We start from the raw sequence: 23,541 nt of genomic DNA, 5'->3' as shown, positions 1-23,541 counted from the left end.
ATTTGGGGCATAGATGTTCATTGTTGAAATTTTCTCTTGATGGATTTTTCCTGTGACTAATATGAAATGTCCTCCTTTGTCTCTTTTGATTGATTTTAGTTTGAAGTCTATTTTGTTAGATATTAGGATAGATACACCTGCTTGTTTCTTAGGTCCATTTGGTTGAAAATTTTCTTCCCAACCTTTACTCTGAGATGATGTCTGTCTTTGAGGTTGAGGTGTGTTTCTTGCAGAAGAAGGATGAATTTTATTTTTGTATCCAGTCTGTTAGCCTGTGTCTTTTTATAGGTGAGTTGAGTCCAATTATATTAAGGGATATTAATGACCAGTGATTACTATCTCCTGTTAATTCAGTTTTCATTGTTGGTATGTTAATTTTTATGTTTTCCCCTTTTTTGGGATTTGCTGCTGTGAAATCATCAATTGTCTGTGTTTTTGTTGATGTAGCCAACTTCCTTGCGTTGGGGTTTTCCTTCTAGTACTTTGTGTAGGGCTGGGTTTGTGGCTAGGTATTGGTTAAATCTGGTTTTGTCATGGAATATCTTATTTTGTTCTTCTATGGTGATTGAAAGTTTTGCTGGGTATAATAGTCTGGGCTGGCATCTGTGGTCTCTTAATGTCTGCATAAAGCTTGATCACAACCTTCTGGCTTTTATTGTTTCCCATGAGAAGTCAGGTGTAATCCTGATAGGTCTGCTTTTATATGTTACTTGGCCTTTTTCCTTTGCAGCTCTTAACATTCTTTCTTTATTCTGTATGTTTAGTGTTTTGATTATTATGTGGCATATGCTATGGCCCAGCAGTCTTTTAATAGAGAGTTGTTTAATTTTCACGAGTTTGTAGGCTTTCTGTTGTTAAAAACCAGCTTTAATCTTCAGTGGATTAAAAAACCATCTTGTGTATCTTTCTTTTGATGAATAGCAAGTGCCCTCTTTTGGTTAATTTTGGTTTGAAGTCTATTTTGTTAGATATTAGAACAGCTCCACCAACTTGTTTCTTAGGTTCATTGGCTTAGAAAATCTTTTTCCAAATCTTCACTCTGAGAAAATGTATATCTTTGATGTTGAGATATGTTTCTTGTATGCAACAGAAGGATAAATCCAGTTTTTACATCCATTCATCTGGTAGTCTATGTCTTTTTATGAATTGAGTCCAGTCATGAATTGAGAGATATCAATGACCAAAGATTGTCAATTTCTGTTATTTTTGTTGTTGTTGGTAGTGTGTGGATGTTTGTGTATTTCCCTTCTTTTGTTTTGTTTTGTTTTTTTGGTGTGAGATTATTTATTTACTGTGTTTTCATGTATGCAGTTAACCTCCTTAGGTTGGAGTTTTCCTTCCAGTACCTTCTATAGGGCTGGGTTTATGGATAGATAGTGTTTAAATTTGATTTTATTATGGAATATCTTGTTTTCTTCATCTATGGTGACTGAAAGTTTTGCTGGATATAGTAGTTTGGCTTGGTAGCTGAGGTTTCTTAGAGTCTACAGGACATCTGTCCAGGCCTCTCTGGCCTTTAGTGTCTCCATTGAGGAGTTGGGTGTAATTCTAATAGGTCTGTGAAGCACGATTTATAAAAACTCAGAGAGAGAAATTGGGATTCAACCTGAAGACCCAAAAAGCAAAGCAACCAGCCACTGGCTCTTACCCTGACTTCAGTTTGAAACAGCAATCCTGCCTCCAGGAATCTCAGAATGAGAATGTGTTTGAGAACTGTTTCTTCCCATTTTATAATCTCTAGGGCTGGGATAAAAGATGTGCACTACTGGGACTAAAAGCAGGCAATGCCCTGTTTCTATGGCAACCAGTGTGGCCACTGGGATTAAAGATGTGTGTTAACACTGCCTCGTGTAAGGCTGACCAATGGGGCTGTTTTACTTTCTAATCTTCAGGCAAGCTTTATTTATTAGAATGCAAGTGAAATGCCACTACAGGGGTGCCTTCTTCTGTTACTTACTCTTTTTCCCTTGTAGATTTTAATATTCTTTCTTTGTTCTGTATGTTTAGTGTTTTGATTATTATGTGGTGAGGGGACTTTTTCTGGTCCAATCTATTTAGTGTTCTGTAAACTTCTTGTATCTTTAAAGGCATGTTCTTCTTTAGATTAGGAAAATTTTCTTCTATGATTTTGTTGAATATATTTTCTAGGCCTTTGAGCTGGGATTCTTTTCCTTATCTTTCTATTATTCTTAGGTTTGGTCTTTTCATAGTATCCCAGATTTCCTGGATGTTTTGAGTCAGATTTTTTTTTGTTTTTTTTAGATTTAACATTTTCTTTGACCAATGTATCAATTTCCTCTATTGTATCTTTTATTCTGTTGGAAATGCTTGTGTAGTCTATTGGTAATGCTTATTCTGTAGCTTCTGTTTGCTTACCTAGATTTTCTATCTGCAGGATTTCCTCAGTTCATGGTTTCTTTATTGCTTCTATTTGTATTTTCAGGTCTTGAACAATTTTATTAATTTCCTTTACCTTTTTGTTTGTTTTTTTTTTTTGTTTTTGGTTTCTTTAAGAGGTTTATTCATTTCCTCCAATTGTTTGTTTACCTGTCTTTCTTTGTGGGATTTATTAATTTCATCCAACTGTTTGTGTTTTTCTTGCTTTCTTTACAGGATTAATTAATTAATTTATTTATTAATTTCCTCTTTAAGGATTTCTGTCATCTTCATAATGTTGGTTTTAAGATAGTTTCCTTGTGCTTCAGTTGTGTTGGAACTTTTAGGACTCTGGTGGTGACATACTGCCTTGGTTGTTGTTGATTGTGCTGGCCTCTAGGCATCTGAGTTTGGAGTAATTATAGGTTTAGGTGTTGATTTCTGAGTTTGTCTTTATTGGATGGTTGCTTTTTTCCCTTTGTTTCTGTTTCCTCTTGAATCTTCTGGCCTGAGTGGCTTGCAGTTCTGGTGGATGGAGAGTCTTCTGGTCTAGTAGGGTGTCTCTTCTGGGGTTCTGAGTGCTGGCATTGTCTCTGGGTTCTGGGGTTCTGGGCACTGCTGTGGATACTGATAGAGTGGGTACTCATTTTTTCTGTTGTGTTTATTATCCCTTGCCCACTTCTTCTGGCATTGATACTGTTATGCCCAAATCCGTGGGTCCCCACAAAAGCCAACAAAGGAGACCGATTCCCATATGTAAAAGCAAAGAGCCTTTATTTTAATTAAGTTTGTAAACTCGGTCTCTCCGCATGTCCAACATATTGGATAACCGGAGAACCCCCGAGCTCAACTAGAATTGGGTTTTTATAGTAGTAAAGGTGGGGGTAAGGGGGTCTCTGAGGTTCAGGACCCCTGATTGGCTGACATTTGTCTAGGAGTGTCCTGGTGAAGTGCTGGCATTTACAGCGCTTGGAATGCCAGGAATTTTCTTTGAATGGTTTGCTCTTGGGTGGGGGTCAGGTAATCTTGGCCTGCCAGGCATTGTCTCAGGGTAAACTACTGAGACTCCAGACTCCATTTAAATTTATCAATGGCCAGAGTCCCAGGTGATAATAGTTGGAGGAAGTAAAGAACTTCCTTTCTGTCCAGACTTAGATTATCATGGCTGGACCTCAGAATACCACACACATGATTCTGTTTGATGCCTGATAAACCCTGTAGCGTACCCTCTCTCACATTTGTCATTTTACTCTTCAGGCTGGATGGTGTATGGCGAAGTGTGTTTAAAATCACTAGCCTGAGTTTGGATGCTCACCTTACTAGACCTGGATAGAGGTGGGCGGTCCTTGGGCTTCCCACAGGTCAGGGAACCCTGATTGCTCTTTGAGCTGATGAGGAAGGGGGACTTGATCAGGGGAGGGGGAGGGAAATGGGAGGTGGTGGCAGGGAGGAGTCAGAAATCCTTAATAAATAAATAAATTTAAAAAAAAATAAAAAAAGAAAAAATAAATAAATAAAATCACTAGCCTGTTGTTGACTTGGTTAAAAATTTCAGTTTAGTTATTATATCTTTAGTTACATGACTTATTATAGGTATTTTATTTTTAATTTTGATGCAGTCAGTTCATTTGGGCTGTCTTTTTAATATTTTTTATTGTTTGTGAAATTCATGCATGAATGTAATGTGTAGACCTCAGCAAGGATCTTTATAGCCACTATTTTTAATTCTGTGAATTAAGTCACACATCTCCATATCAAAAGAGTTGGTTTGTGGAAATCTTTTTATTTGAAATTTATCTTCATTTTTTTATTGTATAGGACTCCATGTGTTGCTTTTTTCAATTTTTTCAGACAGCTGTGTCTCTTAATCTTACCAAAAAGGCTTTGTATAGGAGACAGACCTTAAGCTACTTAGTCTGGCCTGTTTTCTATGCGATTTGTCAACTGAAAAGGTACGTCAGTAACATTTGAGTGTGACTATCTAACCCAGTGTCTGTCTTCAGTGGGCTTGAGTGGATTAGGATTTGTCAAGTCCTGTTAGCACTCTGAGACATGTGAGAAGAAAACCATACTTTTTAGATGCCGTTAGGGAGACCGGAGCATCCCGTATGTGTCCTAGTTCCTAGCCCAGGTCAAGGGAAGGCAGGGATTTGTCTTCCACTCTATTGACGTTGTTCCACACAGGGCAGTTAGCTGAGCTTTCAATCAGCTTGTTCCTCTAATCCTTGTGAGCTAAATGTGTGCCCAGTGCATAGCCCCACTGTTTATCTGTGGTGTAACTCATAAACCCCCCAAACTCAGGTTAGAGAGATGGTACCTTAGATGAGATCTGTAACAGTTGTGGTGTAGGGATACCTCCTTCCAGGGAGAATCTACAGGCTTGGCTTTATTGAGAAAGTATTTTCAGAGCCTGAATTCCCCTTCCGTTCCAGTAAGTCTATGTTTGCGCTTTTTGCTTCCAGTTCCAGGTTGGATAGGGGCCTGATCCTTACACAGTAAGAGATGCACAAAGGTAAACCCATTCCAAGGAGCAGCCAGGGATACATTTTAGTAGCTTCTTGGCACTGATCCTGGGGAGCCATTCAGATCCTGGAAGTGCTTGCATATTCATAAAAGCACTTGCTTATTGTGAGCTGGGGCCACTTAAGAATGCTTCCAGCTGCTAGAGCTACGTGATTTTGCATATAGACCCTTGGATGTGAACTCAAAGAGTGAACCAAATATTTCCAGAAGGAATTCCTCCTGGATGTATGGCACAGCTCTGGGTAGGGCAAGGAGAAGAGGCTCAGGAAGTGACAAGCTCTTATTTCATCTCCAGTTAAAGCTCTGATCTAGACTAGCTAAAAGTTTGCCCATCACCATGGGTCGAAAGAGTTTGCTTGCTTTCAGAAAACAAAAATGGAACTTTGGGGTTTTATCCCCTTCTCTGCCCAGATCTAGGGAGGGGAGGAGTGCCTGGAAGTACTTGGACCTTTGTATAAATCATCACTTTGTTCTGCAGAGTAGAGAGGTTCATATATGCTTAGTACATGCTATTCCTAGAACTGAATGACTAGAGAGCCAGACCATGAGAACCTTGGCCCTGGATGTGAGATTAGGTCTGTTTGGTCAGAACTCCCAACCACTGATGCTCAGTAACATTCCGTCCTGACCTTTACCCTATATGTTGACCATAAACTACTTCTGCAGTCAGTGCTCAAAGTCCCAGATTTTTTTTTTTTTTTTGACTAGGGTTGCTGCACCTCCAGACTTCCGTTTATTTGGGGACTTGGACCCTGAGCCCTCTGCCCTGACTCAACTGCCCGATTCACTGGTATCCTGCCCCTTCTTTGAATCCTGCCTCTTCCTCCCCCTCCCATGCCACCGTGTACTCCACTTAATGGCCAACCTTCTTCCTTTTAAACACCCCTCTCGTTTTCTTCCCCCTCCAGCACAAATTCTTTCCTTTACCCACCCCTTCCCTTTGTGCTCCCTCCTTCCCCTTACTCTTTTTCCCTTTTCCTCCTCCTCCTGCCTTTCCTTCTTCTCTATCCCCTTCCCCTTCTACAATGCCACAATCTGCATCCTGTTTCCCATCCACACACTGACCCATTCCCCCTGAATCCTTCCCAGTGGCTTCTCAAACTCAGTCTTGGCAGATCCCTGCCCTCCTCTGCCCCCTCTGAGATGCAGCTGGAACTGAGGGAACTGTTTGAGTCCATGCCCCTTTCTCCCCTCAGGACCTCTCACATATGGAAAAGCGGTTGGGTTCCTTTTCTGCTAATCCTTCTGCCTGTATCAAGGAGTATCAGTATTTTCCAAAAGTCTATGACCTGACCTGGCATGACCTTTATGTTATCCAGGCTTCCACTGTTACTCTCTAGGTGTGTGGTTGAGTTCAGGCAGCAGCTAGACAGTATGCAGACCAGACCCACCTACTAGACAATGCAGCCCCTGTGGGTGACATTGTGGTGCTGGGTACAGAACCCAACTGAGGCTACCAGCCAGGTCAAAATGGCCACCAGAGGTCCACTGCCTCCTTCAGGGTATGGAGATAGTCTCGAACAAAATTGTTAAGTTTGACAAGCTTTGAGAGGTTACATAGCAAGCTGACAAAAGTCTGGACATTTTTCTAAATTGATTATAAGAGATCATGATTTAATATACCCACCTCAACCCAGTCTCCCTAGTGACTAGCAGTTCTCATTCATCATCCGATATTAGAAAGAAACTAAAAAAGGATGAGGATGGTCCTCAGTCACCCCCCCCAACCCCTGTACAGAAATTGGTGAAAATGGTTATTAAGGTTTTTAGTGCTTGAGAGGAGGCAGCAGAGTCTTCCCAGTAGGCTCAGCTGCGACAGAAGGCTATGTAATCTCATGCCCTGACAGCTGCTCTGAGGCTAGCAGCACTCCCACAAAGGGCAAAAGGGACGTCCACAAGGCTCCATCCTACCTAAGAATCTGCCACTTCCTTGCATTCTTGCAGGACAACTCTTCTTTTTTTTTTTTTCTTGGTTTTTCGAGTCAGGGTTTCTCTGTGGTTTTGGAGCCTGTCCTGGAACTAGCTCTTGTAGACCAGGCTGGTCTTGAACTCACAGAGATCCGCCTGCCTCTGCCTCCCGAGTGCTGGGATTAAAGGCGTGCGCCACCACCGCCCGGCAGGACAACTCTTCTCATATGCATTTCTAGTCATACCTGTTTGTCTGGTGCCTGTGATGCTGTCCGTTAGTAAGACCTGTAAATTAGATTATTGACCTTGATGTGAGGAAATACCTTGTGTAACTTTCAATTAATATGCCTTTGTGCAGCTGTTTGGGGTTCAGTCCATCAGAAGAAGCTGGACCTTCCTGCTGCCACATAGGCCTTAAAATTTCATGTTGGAGTGCCTTCTTTTTTTAACCAATTTGTGCTGCATGGTGCATCCCAACAGAAAGCAAACTCCATATGGATGTTCTTTGATGCCATCATCTGTTTTTGAAGTAGATTGGTACTACTTTAATAACATATTAAATACCATATTCTGTAGATCTCTGAAGTACTTGAAGACTACCTATTTATCTAAAATACTTCTCTGCGTGACCTTGAAAACATGTTTAACATGACTATAAGTTTGATAATTACTGATGGCTATTAAACTGTATGTATTATCCTAAATAGTTTTCAAAGACTAAAATGTTACATAACCCTTTAAAATGAGCATAGGTATAATACTTTAAACAAGAATAGAAACATATATACAGTATTACAAAAATAACCTTAAATTTTTATCAATTTACAAAAGTCCATACCAATGTAAAAATATTTGAGGTTAGTGGTTATTTAAAAGCAAACTCAACAATTCATTCTTTTTGTCTCATCTTTTTATACTATATCCCCCTTTTTTCTTTAGAAAGAGATCCTCGAATCTAACTCCTTTATTTAGCTAGTTATCATAACAATGGCCAATAACAACTTGTAACCAACCCCATAAATAATGACAAACATCTATAACCCATCAAATGACTAAAAGTCATCCATCCCACCTCTTGGGAATGTGGGCATCATGTTCCCTAGACTGCTTCCTATTGTCTGGGGATATTGGCATCTTCAGGAGACCCTGTGAAAATTGGGATAATGGTCAAGTCCTGGAATAGCTAGGCGTATTATTTGTTGTTCAGTTTCTGTGCAATGGGAAAGTGCAAGTCTCATCTGAAGTCCTGGCTGGAGCAGTCTCTGAGGCTGGACCATCTCAGCCAGCAGCCTTTAAGTTGTTCTGGATACAGAATTCTGAGGAAACTGCAACAGAGGCATTCTCAGATGCTGGATTATCTGGGCCATCCATTTTCATTGGTGTCTTGTATTGGCAGAGGTTTCTCTCCTGCCCAGTCCCACAACTGTTCAGTCCCAAAGAAATACACAGAGGCTTACATTAATTATACACTGGTTGGTCTATTAGTTCAGTCTTCTTATTAACTCTTACATCCTACTTTAACCCATAATTCTTATCTGTGGCTATGTTAGCTATGTGGCTTGGTACCTTTTATCAGCGAGACATTCTCATCTTGCTTTCTCTATGGCTGGGTGATGACTGCTGACTGACCCTTTCCTCTTCCCATAATTCTTCTGTTCTGGTTGCTCCACCTATACTTCCTGCCTGGTCACCCCACCTATACTTCCTACTGACCAATCAGTGTTTTATTAAAACAATACAACTGGCAAATCTTTATAGGGAACAAGACAATTGTCCCACAGCAGTCTGGTCTCCTTGCTCTGAAATATATGAACTTTCAAAGTTAACACACATGTGTTCATTAACACAAGTATGGATGTGTTGTGAAGAATGCACGAGTCAGAGATAATTTTTTTTGCATTATGTTTAAGTGGGTAAAAGGCATCTGTTGCTTCATAAGTTCGTTTGGACTGTGTAATCAAACTATACTATCCATATGAAAGAATGGTATGAAGAGAGAGAGTCACAGGACTCTGTAGCCAACAAGATTTATTATGTCTCATCTCAGAGCTGTTCCCATGTCAAGGGATCAGCTTACACATCTCCTGTCTTGTAGTCATGGTCTTGACCTCTTTTCTCATATTCTCACTCCTCTCACTCTTCAACTGGAGTTTGGGAGCTCAGCTCAGGGCTCCACTGTGGGTCTCTGCATCTGCTTCCACCAGTTGCTAGATGAAGGTTTTATGGTGACATTTAAGGTAGTCATCAATCTGACTACAGGGCAAGGTCAGTTTGGGCACCCTCTTCATTATTGATTAGGGTCTTAGCTGTGGTCATCCTTGTGAATTCCTGTGAATTTCTCTAGTGCCAGGTTTCTTGCTAGCCCTATAATGGCTCCCTCAATCAAAATATGGTAAAAAACAATAACATCTTGAAATTTGTATGTAAATGGATGGAACTAGAAAAAAAAACATCCTGAGTGAGGTAATCCAGACCCAGAAACATGAGCATGATATATACTCACTCATAAGTGAATGCTAGCTGTAAAGCAAAGGATAATGGGCATGTAGTCCATGGCCCTAAAGAAGCTAAGTAACACATACATAGATCCACCTGGAAAAGGGAAGTAGACAAGATCTCCTGACAAAATTGAGAGCATGGGGGTCAGGGAAGAAGAGAGGGTGGAAGCAGAGGAGGAGCGGAGAAGGGGAGAGGAAGGAGAACTTGAGGGAATGGAATAGTCAAGATGGAAGAAGGACAGAGATGAGAGCTAGAAAAGAGATACTTTAACTGAAAGAGCCATTATGTGGCTAGCAAGAAACCTGGCACTAGAGAATTTCCCAGGAATCCACAAGGATGACCATAGCTAAGACCCTAAGCAATAGTGGAGAGGTTGCCAAACTGGCCTTATCCTGTAGTCAGATTGATGACTATCTTAAATATCATCATAGAACCTTCATCCAGAAACTCCTGTAGCAGATCACTGGGCTGAGCTCCAAAGTCCAGTTGAAGAGTGGAAGGAAGGAGAATATGAGCAAAGAGGTCAAGACTATGATGGGGACACCCACTGAAACAGTTTACTTGAGCTAGTGGGAGCTCACAACTCCAGTCGGACAGGGAAGGAACAAGCACAAGACCAAACTAGACCCTCTGAATGTGGGTGACAGTTGTATGGCTGGGGCAGACTTCAGTGTCACTAACAGTGACACCATGATTTATCCCTACTGCATGTACTGACTTTTTGGAACACATTCTCTTTGTAGGGATACCTTGCTCAGCCTAGACACAGTAGGGAGGTCCTTGGCCTTCCTCAAAGCAGTGTGCATTACCGTCTCTGAGGAGTGGATGAGGGGGTGGGTGGGATGGAGGGAATGTGGAGGGAACGGGAGGAGGGGAGTGAGTGGGAACCGGGATTGTTATGTAAAATGAAAAAAGAGAGTTTGTTTTCTTTTTTAAAAATTAAAATTAAAAATAAGAAACTTGCAGAAAAAAACATGCCTATGTTAGTCAGTTTCTTTTACCCTTGAGATACCATTCCCAAGGAAGTCTTTGCTTGTTATAGAAGTCCTATTCTGAACCCTGAGAGAGTACTGAGGCTGGTACTCTGTAGCTCTCCATACTTGCTCCCATGCCCCTGAACCCACCTCACTCTCCCCGGGGGGCCAGGTACTCTGCAAGAAGTTATCTTCTATGTCTCTAGAGCCCCAGTAGATAGGACCCTGCACTGTGATCTTCATCACCCTGTCAACTGCCAAGGTACTGGGACGTACGGGCTGGTACTATTTCTCCAGGCTCAGTCAGGCACCAACCCAGGATGAATGGTCTCTCCAGCAACTGGGACCCTCCATGGTCTGCTTTTTCAGAAAGCCTCAATGAGGGACTGTGATGGTCAAGCCTATCTGCTCGTGTGTCTTGTTCATTCACCTTTGTCTCTTTTGTCGTCTGGACTAGATTTTCCCCTCAAAAAGTTCATGCCCTTTAACCCAAAGCCTTAGCCTTTGCTATGACACCAAGGTGTAAATCTGTTCCAGCTGTCTTACAGATACCCGCACATTCCTGGGGAAGGAGTGCTGTTGTTGCCACAAGTCTGGCCTGAAGCAAGCTAATGTCGAGTCACTGCACACATTGTCTGAAGAACTTTTCCAACACATCTAGGGCAAAACTCCATTCTGTTCTTTCTGGCAATCTTCACTCTTCCCATGGCTAGATCCATCCATAGAGACAGTTTTAATAGTCTGTTCTGTTTTCTCCTAGCAACTTGTCTTCTCTGTTTCCTCCCGGAAGATTTGTGAGGTCTCCAGGGTGGCAGTTAACCAAATGCTTCTTCACCCATGCCTCTTGCCAAGTATCAGCTATCTCCTGACTCTCCCTTCCCACATTGTCCCAGCTCAACAGGAAGTAGCCAGATTTGAACAAACACCCAGATAACCAAAAAGGACAGAATGTTCAGTTAGAACATCCAACTCACCTCTTCATGATCTGGAAAGTCCCATTCCTGTCTCTCTCTCTCCAAACCCTGCCCACTCAGAAAGCCTCTGAACAACAACAACAACAACAACAACCACAACAACAACAACAACAACAGCCCAGTTCTGCATTCTTGGTGGCTACTACAACTTCCTCCCCTGAAGTTGCCAGCTGCCCAGGTCTTCACCTAATGTGCTCAGCTTTTGGTCATACTTGTGTTCAGATGTCAACCTACCAGAGGAATGATTCTCTGAGGGAGGAGAATCCCAATCAATCAAGGCCTGTGGGATCACCGACTCTGGAAACTATTGCTCCTGTCTGTAATTTTACATGTGCAAAAGCAGCTGTGATGTCTCCACAATACCTGCACTGTAGTGTGCAATCTCATATGATATGTATATGTAATCTTATGATTGCTTCTCATTCTTATGGCACATATGTACATGGATGGTCAGAAAGATTAGTTCTCATTAATCTGTATAATTTTGATTTATAGAAAATATACTAAGATATGCTTCATAACTAGATCTATTGTCCAACAAGGACTATAGCCACTTAAAAACCTGATTTGTTCCTTTTACTCAGACTAACACGAGAAAACAATTTCTCCCCAGTCTAAGACAAACTACCCACAATTAGCTTGTTTTTACCTCAGAGCAAGTTCAAACTAGATTAAATGTTTCCATAAACAGATCTTAAGTTAAAACCTTTACAGAAATGCCCAAGGAGAAAGTCACAGATGTCAAACCAAGGTTATAAACACAAATCAACCTAAAAATCATGCCAATTCTTTGTTTGCTAACTGTGTCTGATGAAGACTTATGTCTTGCAGCTTGTCTCTCTGGGCAATGTGCCTTTGGCATCTGGTCACAGTATTACACCAGAAACCTTGGAACCTTGCATTGGCGTGGTAAATGACTCTGTTCTTATTGTTTACTCCAAGAATGAGCTGATCTTTAGAGGTAGCTTGGTAACTTTTTTCTTATTGCCTCAAGCCTCTTGTAAAATGTGTACATAAGCAAGGTGGACAGAGAACTGAAGCTAAAGAGAACCAGAGATGATTAGAACAAGGGAATTAGAGCTGCAGAATGGAAAAGAGAAGGACCCTCAGATTGTGTATCAAGTTATTATAGACATCTTTCAGTCCTCACTCTAGAGAAGCATTTTCTGAGTTACCCTGGGTAGTGGCTTGGAAACTGGACTTTCTGGCTTCTAAAAGCATCAAGGAAGAAAATGCCAAAGACTTTTAAAATCCAACCTCACTGCCCAGCTTTCCGCAGACATATAAACAGACTCAAGTTTAAGCGGATCCCAGAAATGAGGTACATAGTATGACACATGAGGAATTATTGATCAGGGGAATCTGAGACTCCCCCAAACAATACAGAATATTGTTTACCGTTGCCCTTGGTGCCTTTCAGAGAAAGAAGGTAAGACCATATTGCTAAAGATGTCACATACTCCAGACACAGGACTTGGGGGAATCCTTCTGGATCTGACCTGAAGCTTTGTCTCTGGAGATGAGCTCTCAATTTCCAAAGGAGACATGAGATCTGTGAGCTGTTGATGGGGAAAAGTAATCTATATGCCACCCAGCTGTAAAGCCTATGAACTACAAAAATGACAAGTCCTATTCTTAAAGGTGTAATAGCAGCACTTTAAAAGAAAAATGCAGACCAATCTCCCTCATGAACATTGATGCCAAAACATTTAATAAAAGGCTGCCAAACTGAATCCAAGAATACATCAGAAAAATCATCAAGTATGATCAAATAAACTTCATCCCAGAGATGCAGGGATGGTTCAACATATGAAAATCTGGCAATGTAATCCACCATATAAACAAACTGAAAAAAGAACCATATTATCATCTCATTAGATACTAAAATGCCTTTGATAAAATCCAATGCCACTTCATAATAAAGGTTCTGGAGAGAACAGGCATACAAGGAACATACTTAGGCATAATAAAGGCAATATATACCAAGCTGACAGCCAACATCAAATTAAACAGAGAGAAACTCCAATTACACTGAAAACAGGGACAAATGTGGCAGCCCACTCTCTCCATATCTACTCAATATAGTACTTGAGGTTTCAGCTAAAGCAACAAGGCAACAAAAACAGATCAGGGGAATATGAATGAGAAAGAATTTAAACTTTCACTATCTACAAATGATTTGATATTATACATAAGTGACCCCAAGAATTCTACCTGGGAGCTCCTACAGCTGATAAACACCTTCAGTACTGTGGCAGGATACAGGACTAACTCAAAAAAATTAGTAGCCCTCCTATACACAAATGATAATTGATCTAAGAAAGAAGTCAGAGAAACTAAACCCTTTACAATAGTCACAAACAATATAAAATATTTTGGGGTAACTCTAACCAAACAAATGGAAGATTAGTATGATAAGAACCTTAAGTCTTTGAAGAACGAAGTTGAAGAAGATGTCAGATAATGGAAAGATCTCCCATGCTAATAGATCGGTAGGATTAACATAGTAAAAATGACAATCTTACCAAAAGCATTCTTCAGATTCAATGCAATCCCTACCAAAATCCCAATACACTTCTTCACAGACCTTGAAAGAGAAATACTCAACTTCATGCAGAAAAACAATAACCCCAGAATAGCCAAAACAATCCTGTACAAGAAAGGAACTTCTAGAGGCATCACCATCCCTAACTTCAAACTCTACTACAGAGCTACAGTCATGAAAACAGCTTGGTATTGGAATAAAAACTGGCAGGTGGACCAATGTAATTAAATAGAAGATCTTGATATTAATCCCCAAACTATGGACACCTGATTATTGACAAGGAAGCCAAACTTGAATAATGGGAAAAAAAAGCATTTTCAGCAAATGGTGCTGGCATAACTGGATGCCGACATAAAGCAGAATGCAAATATATCCACCTATCTGCATGCACAAAACCCAAGTTCAAATGAATCAAAGACCCCAGCATATATCCAGCCACACTAAATGTCATAGAAGGGAAGTAGCCTTGAACACATTGGCACAGGAGACCACTTCCTGAATAAAATACCAGTATCACAAACATTAAGATTGACAATTGATAAATGTGACCTCCTGAAACTAACAAGCTTCTGTAAGACAAAGGACACAATCAACAAGACAAAATGTTCAGCCTACAGAATCGGAAAATAACTTCACCAACCCCACATCTGACAGAGAACTGATCTCCAAAATATACAAAGATCTCAAGAAACTAGATATCAAAATACCAAATGATCCCATTATAAAATGAGGTACAGATCTAAACAGAATTCTTAACAGAAGTATCTTGAATAACTAAGATAAACTGAAGGAAGTGTTCAACCTCCTTAACTATCAGGGAATTACAAATCAACGTGACTCCGAGATATTATCTTATACCTGCCAGAATGACCAAACTCAGAAACACTAATGACAGCCTGTGTTGGAGATGATGTGGAGTAACGGGAACTGTTAAATTGCTATCTTACCTGGGGTCATGCTTGTGGCTTCCCAGAGTTTCCCTTGGCACCAGGTTTCTCACCAACCTCACAAAGGCCCCCTCTGTCAAGATATCTCTCCCATTGCTCTCTCCCTCCCTCCTGCCCCCAAATCAACCATCCTGATAAATCATATTCCCATTCCCCCATCCACTCCTTTCTCCTCCCCACTCCCACTGGTGGGAGTGCAAACTTGTACAACCTCTTTGGAAATTGGTATGGTGGTTTCTCAGAAAACTGGCAATCAATTTACCTCAAGAGCTAGGGATACCACTCTTGGGCGTATACCCCAAGGATTCTCAACCACACCACAAGGCCACTTGCTCAACTATGTTCATAGCAGCAATATTCGTAATAGCTAGAGCCTGGAAACAACCTAGATGCCCCTCAATCAAAAAATGGATAAGGAAAATGTGGTATATCTACACAATGGACTATTATTCAGCAGAAAAGAACAATGTCATCAAAATTTATAGACAAATGGATGGAACTATAAAAAAATCATTCTGAGTGAGGTAACCCAGCCACAAAAAGACAAACATGGTATGGACTCACTCATAAGTGGATATTAGACATAAACCAGAGGATAAAGGGGTTACAATCTTCAGCTCTAGAGAGGCTAGGTGGCAAGGAGGACCCTGAGAGGGATGTGTGGGTCTCTCTGGGAAGAGAAAAATGCATGGGATATCCTGGGTAAACTGGGAGTAGGTGGAGAGGAGAAGGGAGGGGATGATGGGATAAGTACAAGACAGATCAGGATGGTTGAGGTCGGGGCAGGAGGGAGAGAGAGAGTAATGGGAGAAATATCTTGATAGAGGGGGCCATTGTGAGGTTGGTGCGAAACCTAGTGCCAGGGAAACTCCAGGAGTCCACAAGCATAACCCCAGGTAAGCTTCCTGACAAGAGCAGAGAAATTCCTGAACTGGCTTCCTCCTGTAATCAGATTGGTGACTATCCTAATTGTCATCACGGAGCCTTTGTCCAGTACCTGATGGAAGCAGATGCAGAGTTCCACAGTCTAGCACTGGGCCCAGCTCTAGGAATCCAGTTGAGGAGAGGGTGGAGAAATGAGCCAGGGGGCTGTCAAGATCAAGAGAGGGAAACCCATATATAGACAGGGGACCTGAGCTTGTGGGAGTTCACGGACTCTGGATGGATGTCTGAGGATCCAGCATCGGACCTACCTCAGCCTTCTGATTCTGGATAACAGATGTGTAGCTTGTTCTTTTGAGGGACCCCTGACAGGGAGACCAGGACCTCTCCTTGACACATGGGCTGGCTCTTTGGAGCCTATTCCCCATGGAGGGATATCTTGTTCAGCCTTGGTGCAGGAGGGAGGAGTTTGACCCTGCCTCAGCTTGATGTACCCAACTTTGTTGATTTCCATAGGAGGCCTTATCTATGGAGATGGAGGAGGGGTGGATGCAAGGGTGAAAGGGGGCTGGGGTGGAGAGAGCAGAAGGAGAGGAGGGAGGGGGATCTGTGGTTGGTATGTAAAAAAATACAAAAAAAAATTATTAAAAATTAAAAAAAGAATATTTATGTGGAACATTTTGGGATTCTACTATAGAAATATCTCTTAAAGAAGTGAATGGAGGCTGGAGAGATACCCCTGAGGTCAGGAGCCCGTAATACTCTTGTAGAGGACATGGGTTCAGACCCCAGGGTGATTTCAGCTCAAAAGCACCTGCAGCTCCAGTTCTAGAGGGTCCCACGCTGTCTTCTAATGTCTGCTGGTTCATACATGCCTGTGATACACATAAACATGCTCAGGCACCCACATATGAATACAAATAAAATGAATAAAAATTTAAAAAGACATAATGGGTTCAGCAATGCTAAGAATAGAAGGAAAATATGTAAAAACAAATAGTTTAACATCTTCATAATAGTAAATAATAATTGGAAATTCAAGTGCTAACATATAATTTACAATAGACTACAGCAGGAAATGCTTTGGTACTTCTTGTACAAATGCAAAGGAAGCCAGATGAAAATGCCTCACTGAGAAAATGTACCAAGCCATGTGGCTAAACATAGACAAGAATTATGGGTTAATTTAAGTTGTAAGAGTTAGTTAATAATAATCCTGAGTTAGTAGGCCTAGCAGTTTATAATTAATATAAGCCCCTGTGTATTTCTTTGGAATGGAACAGCTGCGGTGGGCAGGTCAACAAATGGTGCCCAAATATGTGGCAAGAATTTCCACATAAAGCCCGAGAAAACTTTTTTAAAAAAAGAATTCTAGGGGCTGGAGAGATGGCTCAGAGGGTAAGAGCACTGGCTGCTCTTCCAGAGGTCCCGAGTTCAGTTCCCAGCAACCACATGGTGCCTTCCTTGCCAGAATTACATCGTATGCTTAATAAATAAATAAACCTTAAAAAAAAAAAAGGATTCTAGACAGACGAGGACAGAGTCAAGTGCAGCTTCTTGGTAACTGTCGTTTCTCCAGTAGTCTTTGCTTGCTGACAGCAAGCAGAGACAGGGCTCCTTTAAGAGAGGCTTTCTGACTCAACATTAGCAGTAAAAATGTCACAGATCTTTAAAGAGGCCCTGCCAGCCAGGCAGTGGTGGCACATGCCTTTAATCCCAGCACTCAGGAGGTAGCGACAGGTAGTAGATCTCTGTGAGTTTGAGGCTAGCCTGATCTACAAGAGCTAGTTCCAGGATAGGCTCCAATGCTACAGAGAAACACTTTCTCGAAAAACAAAACAAAAACAAAACAAAACAAAACGTGTTAAGATGTTGAGAGGAGGGTGACCTTTTCCCACACGTGTTTTGCCATTGCAGCTTTAAAGACAGACAGACAGACCTCCTCATGATGGCCTCATGAGGTTAGAGAGAGCTAGGATCCTTTTCTGGTGATCTAGAGCCTTTAGGTACCACGAGTCCTCCTCTGCTGTGTCTTCATCTGAGACTCTGGTGCAAACACCAAAGATGCTGGGCCAGCATCTGGCTTTTCGCCACAGGCAGCAGGAACACAGAAAAACACCTGCGACCTATCTGTCCAGGGAATGACCTTTGGAATAATTTTCACTGTGGACTTGCCTGGCAGGTACAAGCCTGCAGGACCCAGGGCTTGGGGAAGACCTTCCGTGGGGCAGAGGTTATGTTGGGTTGCTTCATACAGTCAAGGCTGTGCAGATATACCAATATTTCTTGATGTTGGCAGATACCTCTGAACTCTTAGCAACAGGACAAAAGCCTTCCACAGACCAGAGGGTGTGGTGAGATCCCAAGGGACCTTAGATCTGGCTGGCCTCTCTCCCAGGGTCTGACCATCTACAATATATTGAAGGCTGTCACTTAGGGAACCAACTAGATAGTTTCCTAGTTTCAAAACCCCTCAGTGCACACTGATGTTTAAAATTAGGCTGTACCTTCTCTCACCTGTCAGTCGTTCCAGATATATTGACAAGTTTGGGGCACTTAGGAGTATGAGGGCTGTGCCAGAAAAATATGAATGCACATCCATGAATACTTCTGATGTCTGCTGAGGAGGTCACAGCTTCATGTTGTCTATCTATCTATCTATCTATCTATCTATCTATCTATCTATCTATCTATCTATCCATCCATCCATCTATCTTCTATCTATCTATCATCCATCTATCTATCTATCTATCTATCTATCTATCTATCTATCTATCTATCTATCTATCTATCTATCTATCTATCTGCCTACCTACCCACCCACCTACCTGGTTTCTGACTACTGACTGCTAGATGCCCAGTCACAAGCCTGTACTCATATAGATAAGTTCCTACTTGTGACTTTTCCATTGTTTTGGAATTGGAGTATTTCCCTCCCTGGAATTTCTGTGCCGTACCCACAAACATATAAAGATACAGCGGGCACGTATCAGTCAGCATTCAGGAGTGGTTGAAGCCACCGACACTGGATCTAGAGATGGTTTAGAGGACTTGGAAAGGAAACTTCTCAGCAGCAGCTCCTGTCCCTAGCCTGTCGGTCACCACTAATATGACACCATTAGTCTATCTGGAGGACAGTGCACAGCGTGTTACCTCATCTCTTCCTTATTAGAGACAGCACACAAAGAATCACCTTACTTCCCCAAGTGGGAAGCACGACCCTGGCCTGTATCCGGCTCTCGTCTTGCTAGTCACTCTAAAGAGGCTGTACAGGCAGCAGTCTCCTCTTGACATGGCTGGAGAGCAGATGCTGAGGTGAATATTGATGGAATCAAGGAATTTTCAAGTCTGTATGACATTGTGGTTCACTTCTCTGATTCCTAAATCTTGACATGGGGACTTTTCTAATTGCTACTGGCTTCAAAGGCATGGAAATAGTGTAGCAGTTGATACTCGCTCAACTACCATTGCAAGGATGTCTACTTCTACCTACATATTAGATCAGTAGCAAGTACTCTATAATTGAATTTCCCAGACAGGATTTGGGACATACCTTTATTAAGGTGTACTAAGGTTTTTCCTGGGTTTCTTTTAAAACTGGTGACTGGATCTAGATATGTGGTGTTCAGAGACACCGTATACGTGCCCTGGCTACCGGCCAGTAACATTTCATGAAACTTAGGGCAGCCTCAGACAATGTTCTGAGGGCCCTGTGACTGAGGAGGTAAAAACAGAAAGAATGAAGGTTCATCCCAGGAGGAGATAGATGCACAAGCCCTTGAGTTCTGATGGAACCTTTATCACATTGATGTTGAATTTTCTGATGGGAAATGAAAGCAGAGCCAACATACTATAATCTTTCCACATATTTCTTCCCACAAGACCCTAGCAGGGCAATGAGAAGTGGTCTTGGGGGGTGTCACAGAGTGGTGGGACTTCACTAATAGGCACCGAACACCCTGAATATCTGGAACTATTTTCTAGTACAGGATAGGAGCTTGTGAAAGTAGATGAAGGAATTTCATTAGGAGCCTTTATCTCATTGTCAGCCCGGCCTTGATGGCTGGCTGAGAGCAGTTTGCTCATGATGTTACCCTCCTCATGAGATTACAGTGGACAGACACTATTGTAGCCCCAACTGTAGACTCGTGGCTCACACACGGGGAAAAGCCTACAGTTCCTCAGACTCTGGTTGCCCAAGTCAAGTTGCAGGACGTCCCCCCTTTCTGCTAATTGCTAGTGCATATACTCTAGCTGGCAAAGGCATCTTGTCTGTTCTATGTGGGCCTATGTGGTTCCAGCACATGTTGAACTGGCATGTGATTATCAGAGTTTAGTCAGGGTCAATATGAGATCCTTCTTTGTGTCCATGGGAAACTATTCTGAGTCTGGGTTGAGGAACAGCCTAGTTGCTGTGGCTCAGAATCTGAGCCACCTGAGACACCTTGTCAGCTAGAAGGTCCTGACCCCAGGGAGGACTAACCTTCCTTATTGGGCTAGGCATGTGGCCTAGGTGTCTTATGGTGGTTTGATGGCCCAGTGAGAACAAAGTTCCTGGCATGGAGGTGCTGGAATTATTGTTGTCACATGGATGACAAACTACATTGACAGAGAGAGAACACTGTCTGTCACTGGCCTAAGGACCTGAATGTTATATCCTATACACTGGGATCAGCAACTGCAACAAAGCAAATCCTTCTCATGGAAGTATCTCACCATCCATATCTCATTGCTAATTTTATTTCCATTCCTAGCGTCACCACATGCTTAACTCTCTGGAGCGTAGCCAACTCTGTTTCCATGATGCATACAGTTTGCTCAGGGATTGACACACAGTGTCAACCCATATTCGTAAGCGGTTTCCACGAGGTACATCCTTAGCCTGCTCTTTCGTTCGACTTGTGAGTCAAGAGAGTAGAAACTAACGGGGGTGCCCAGAACGGCTTTTTATTATGTGGATGAAGAGCCACCTTGTCACAGAGACCACACCCAGGTCTGTCCCTGGAGTCTGTCATCTGTAGAAGAACATGTGTGTTATTCTCCATACTCCAAGCCACCAGTAGGCATCAAAGAAAACCCTTCTTACTGTCCCCCCAATGCACATCCTCCTTTCTGATTGTGTTCTTCCAGCACCCCGCAATAGAAGGTAGCCTGTGAGTGTTTCCAGAAGATTTACTGAAGGCGGAGATCCTTCTCCATGTGAGCGGCAGTATTCCAGGAACAGTGGACTGAAAATTTGGGCTAAAGGGAAAAGGAGAAGGCCGGTTGAGCACAGGTGTTCCTCTAGCATGTGTTCTGGGCAGCCATGATGAGAAGGAGCTGCTCTGTCTCTTACTCCCACTGCCATGAGGCCCTGTCTCAAAATAATTAGGCCAAAACAAACCACCAGGTGCCCACGGACTGAGTCCTCTGAAACCATGAAACAGAATAAATGTTTTTGAAATGGCATTTTGGTCCCAAGGATGAAGAGCTAAATAATACAGCATGCCTAATTTGCATCACAAACACTGGTGTGGTATCGCATTTAAGAATAAGGAAGCAAATTGATGAAGAATGTGTTTAATCTGAAAAGGACACAGCCTCGCTTCAGCAGTAGTCGCTTCACAGGCTGCCCTTCCTATCAGCTGTCTTCCTATACGTGTCTTAGAGTGGCCGCACATGCGCTTCCTCTTCTGTCTTTCCTATGCCTCCTCATTCCAGTTCTCAGAGTGCTTAAGAATTTTACCTAGGAGTGGTTGGTCAACTGAAAACAAACTCCACTTTTGGTGTGTGCTTTTGGTTTTCTTTTGGTAATTTTTTTGTCTTATTGGACTGAATTTATGTTTTCTCTTTTGCATATTGTTTGAGAGAAAGGGGGTATTAGGTGTGTAGGTAAGTAGGCAGGTCCTGTCTGGGAGTTGTGGGAGGGAAAAGGATATGATTAAAATACATTGTATGAAAAGGTTTTGCCCTAGTATTTTTGTCTCTCATCTTTTTTATCACTGGTTTTCTTTTATAGAGAAAGAGTTCCACTTCACCCTTTGTATGCAGACATTCTTCTCCCTTACACATTGTGGGAAATGATCTTTTACACGAGTCCAATCGACATCATTGTCATAAGCAAGCTGGACTCACATATGTGAGTTCATTTTTGAAACTCAGTCTCTGCTCCGTAGATTTCCGTTTTCTCCCACCCACCTTTCCCGTCCACAGCTCAGGGAGAAGCCGCACAATGGAGGACCTGAGCCACTCAACTTTGGACTTTCCGAGACACTAGGGCCATTCTGTCCCTTCAAGTTTCCTAGAAGTCTAGATTCTTAGCCATAGTTCTGAATAGTCCCATGATGTTTACAGGGAGGCACGGGAGGAAATGGCTTTGTTTTGTGACTGTCACCATTGTCACCCTCTTAAATCTTCTAGTTTAGGAACGTGGAATCTCCATTTACATAAAATTTACTTTTGAAATGGGTTGTGCTAGTTAGGAGATAAAACTTGTGCGATTTTTTGTTTGTTTGCATTACATCTAAAGAATTTTTTTTTAAGTTACAGTAAGTAGAATTGTTCAGTCCTTGCATCAGAGAATGTTTTTCTAAAACAGCAACAGGTGTACCCCCTCTCCATGGGGCTGCTCTCAGGAAAGCATGTCTAGGAACAGCCCAGGCCAGGAGAACAGCCTGCACATCTCCACTTAATGTGAGAAAGAGGGCAGGAGCCTCCCCAGGGCCAGCTTGACATCCTTGTTCCTCAGTGTATAGATGAGGGGGTTCAGGGTTGGGCTGAGGACCGAGTACAGCACTGAGGTCACTTTGCTTCTCTCTGGGCTGTAGCTGGAAGCAGGACTGATGTAGGCACAGAACACAGATGAGTAGTACACACAGACCACGATGAGGTGGGAGGAGCAGGTAGAAAAGGCCTTCCTCTTGCCCTCAGCAGAACGCATGCGCAGGATGCTGGCGATGATGCAGCCATAGGAGAGTAAGGTGAGGAAGAAGTTGATGCCTCCATAAAAGGCATCTGCCATGAGAGTCATGATGCTATTCACATATGTGGAGCTGCAGGAGAGGAGGAGGAGTGGGGGGATCTCACAGAAGAAGTGGGTGATGACCTTGGGGCCACAGAATGACAGTCTTGTCATTAGACCAGTATGGACAGATGAATTCAGAGCACAGATGGACCACACAGCCATGGCCAGGACCCCACACAGCTGTGGGCTCATCCTAGAGCTGTAGTGCAGGGGATGGCAGATGGCCACATAGCGGTCATAGGCCATGACCGTGAGCAGCAGCAGCTCGGAGGATGCAGACCAGACAAGGAAGAAGAGCTGGGCCATGCACCCCTTGAAGGAGATGGTGTTTTCCTTAGACACTAGGCCAAGCAGTGCCTTGGGCAACACAGAGGAGGTACAGACAATATCCATGGTGGCTAGGTTGCACAGGAAAAAGTACATGGGACTGTGGAGCCCAGTGCTGGAAATGACCAAAGCAATGATGACAATGTTGCCTGTTAGAGCCATTGTGTAGAGGGTCAGGAAGCAGCCAATCAGGAGCAGTCTTAGACTAGGGTGCTCTGAGAACCCTTCCAGCACAAACTCTGTCACCATTGTCTGGTTGGGACTCAACATCATGATGGAGAGTATCGGTCCTCTGCTGTGTCTGATATGTTCTGAAGATGTACCAGTTTACCACTTCAAAGTAGGCTTTCCAAACTTGGTCATCTCAAAATTCTCTGCTCTCAGAAAGGGAAGGAGTGAGTGTATTTCCTTCACGGAAGCCTCTTACCTTTCTTTTATTGTCTGCATCACACCATTTGAAATCACAGATATTTCATTTACTTTTTATTTCCCATCTAGAAACTTTCACCCTGTAGATTTGGATCAAGAGAGACATCTGTCCCTCCCTCATCTTGAACACGTGGGTTGACTGGAGCATCTCTCA

General features: G+C 42.5%; 1 protein-coding gene across 1 annotated transcript; it reads right to left on the bottom strand.

The window, feature by feature from the left end:
- Positions 1-22,295: 22,295 nt before the first annotated feature.
- On the bottom strand, positions 22,296-23,237 carry LOC142851012 (olfactory receptor 13A1-like). The gene has a single exon (XM_075974904.1). The coding sequence runs from the start codon at positions 23,229-23,231 to the stop codon at positions 22,296-22,298; it is 936 nt and encodes a 311-aa protein (XP_075831019.1). The 5' UTR covers positions 23,232-23,237.
- Positions 23,238-23,541: the final 304 nt, after the last annotated feature.

The sequence above is a fragment of the Microtus pennsylvanicus genome, chromosome 5 (assembly GCF_037038515.1).
Source record: "Microtus pennsylvanicus isolate mMicPen1 chromosome 5, mMicPen1.hap1, whole genome shotgun sequence".
Taxonomy (NCBI): Eukaryota; Metazoa; Chordata; class Mammalia; order Rodentia; family Cricetidae; genus Microtus; species Microtus pennsylvanicus.
The sequence above is the reverse complement of the archived record's forward strand: the minus strand, read 5'-3'. Positions and strand labels throughout refer to the sequence as shown.

Coding starts and splice junctions, on each gene's coding strand:
- LOC142851012 (XM_075974904.1), bottom strand. CDS start 23,231: ATGATGTTGAGTCCCAACCAGACAATGGTGACAGAGTTTGTGCTGGAA.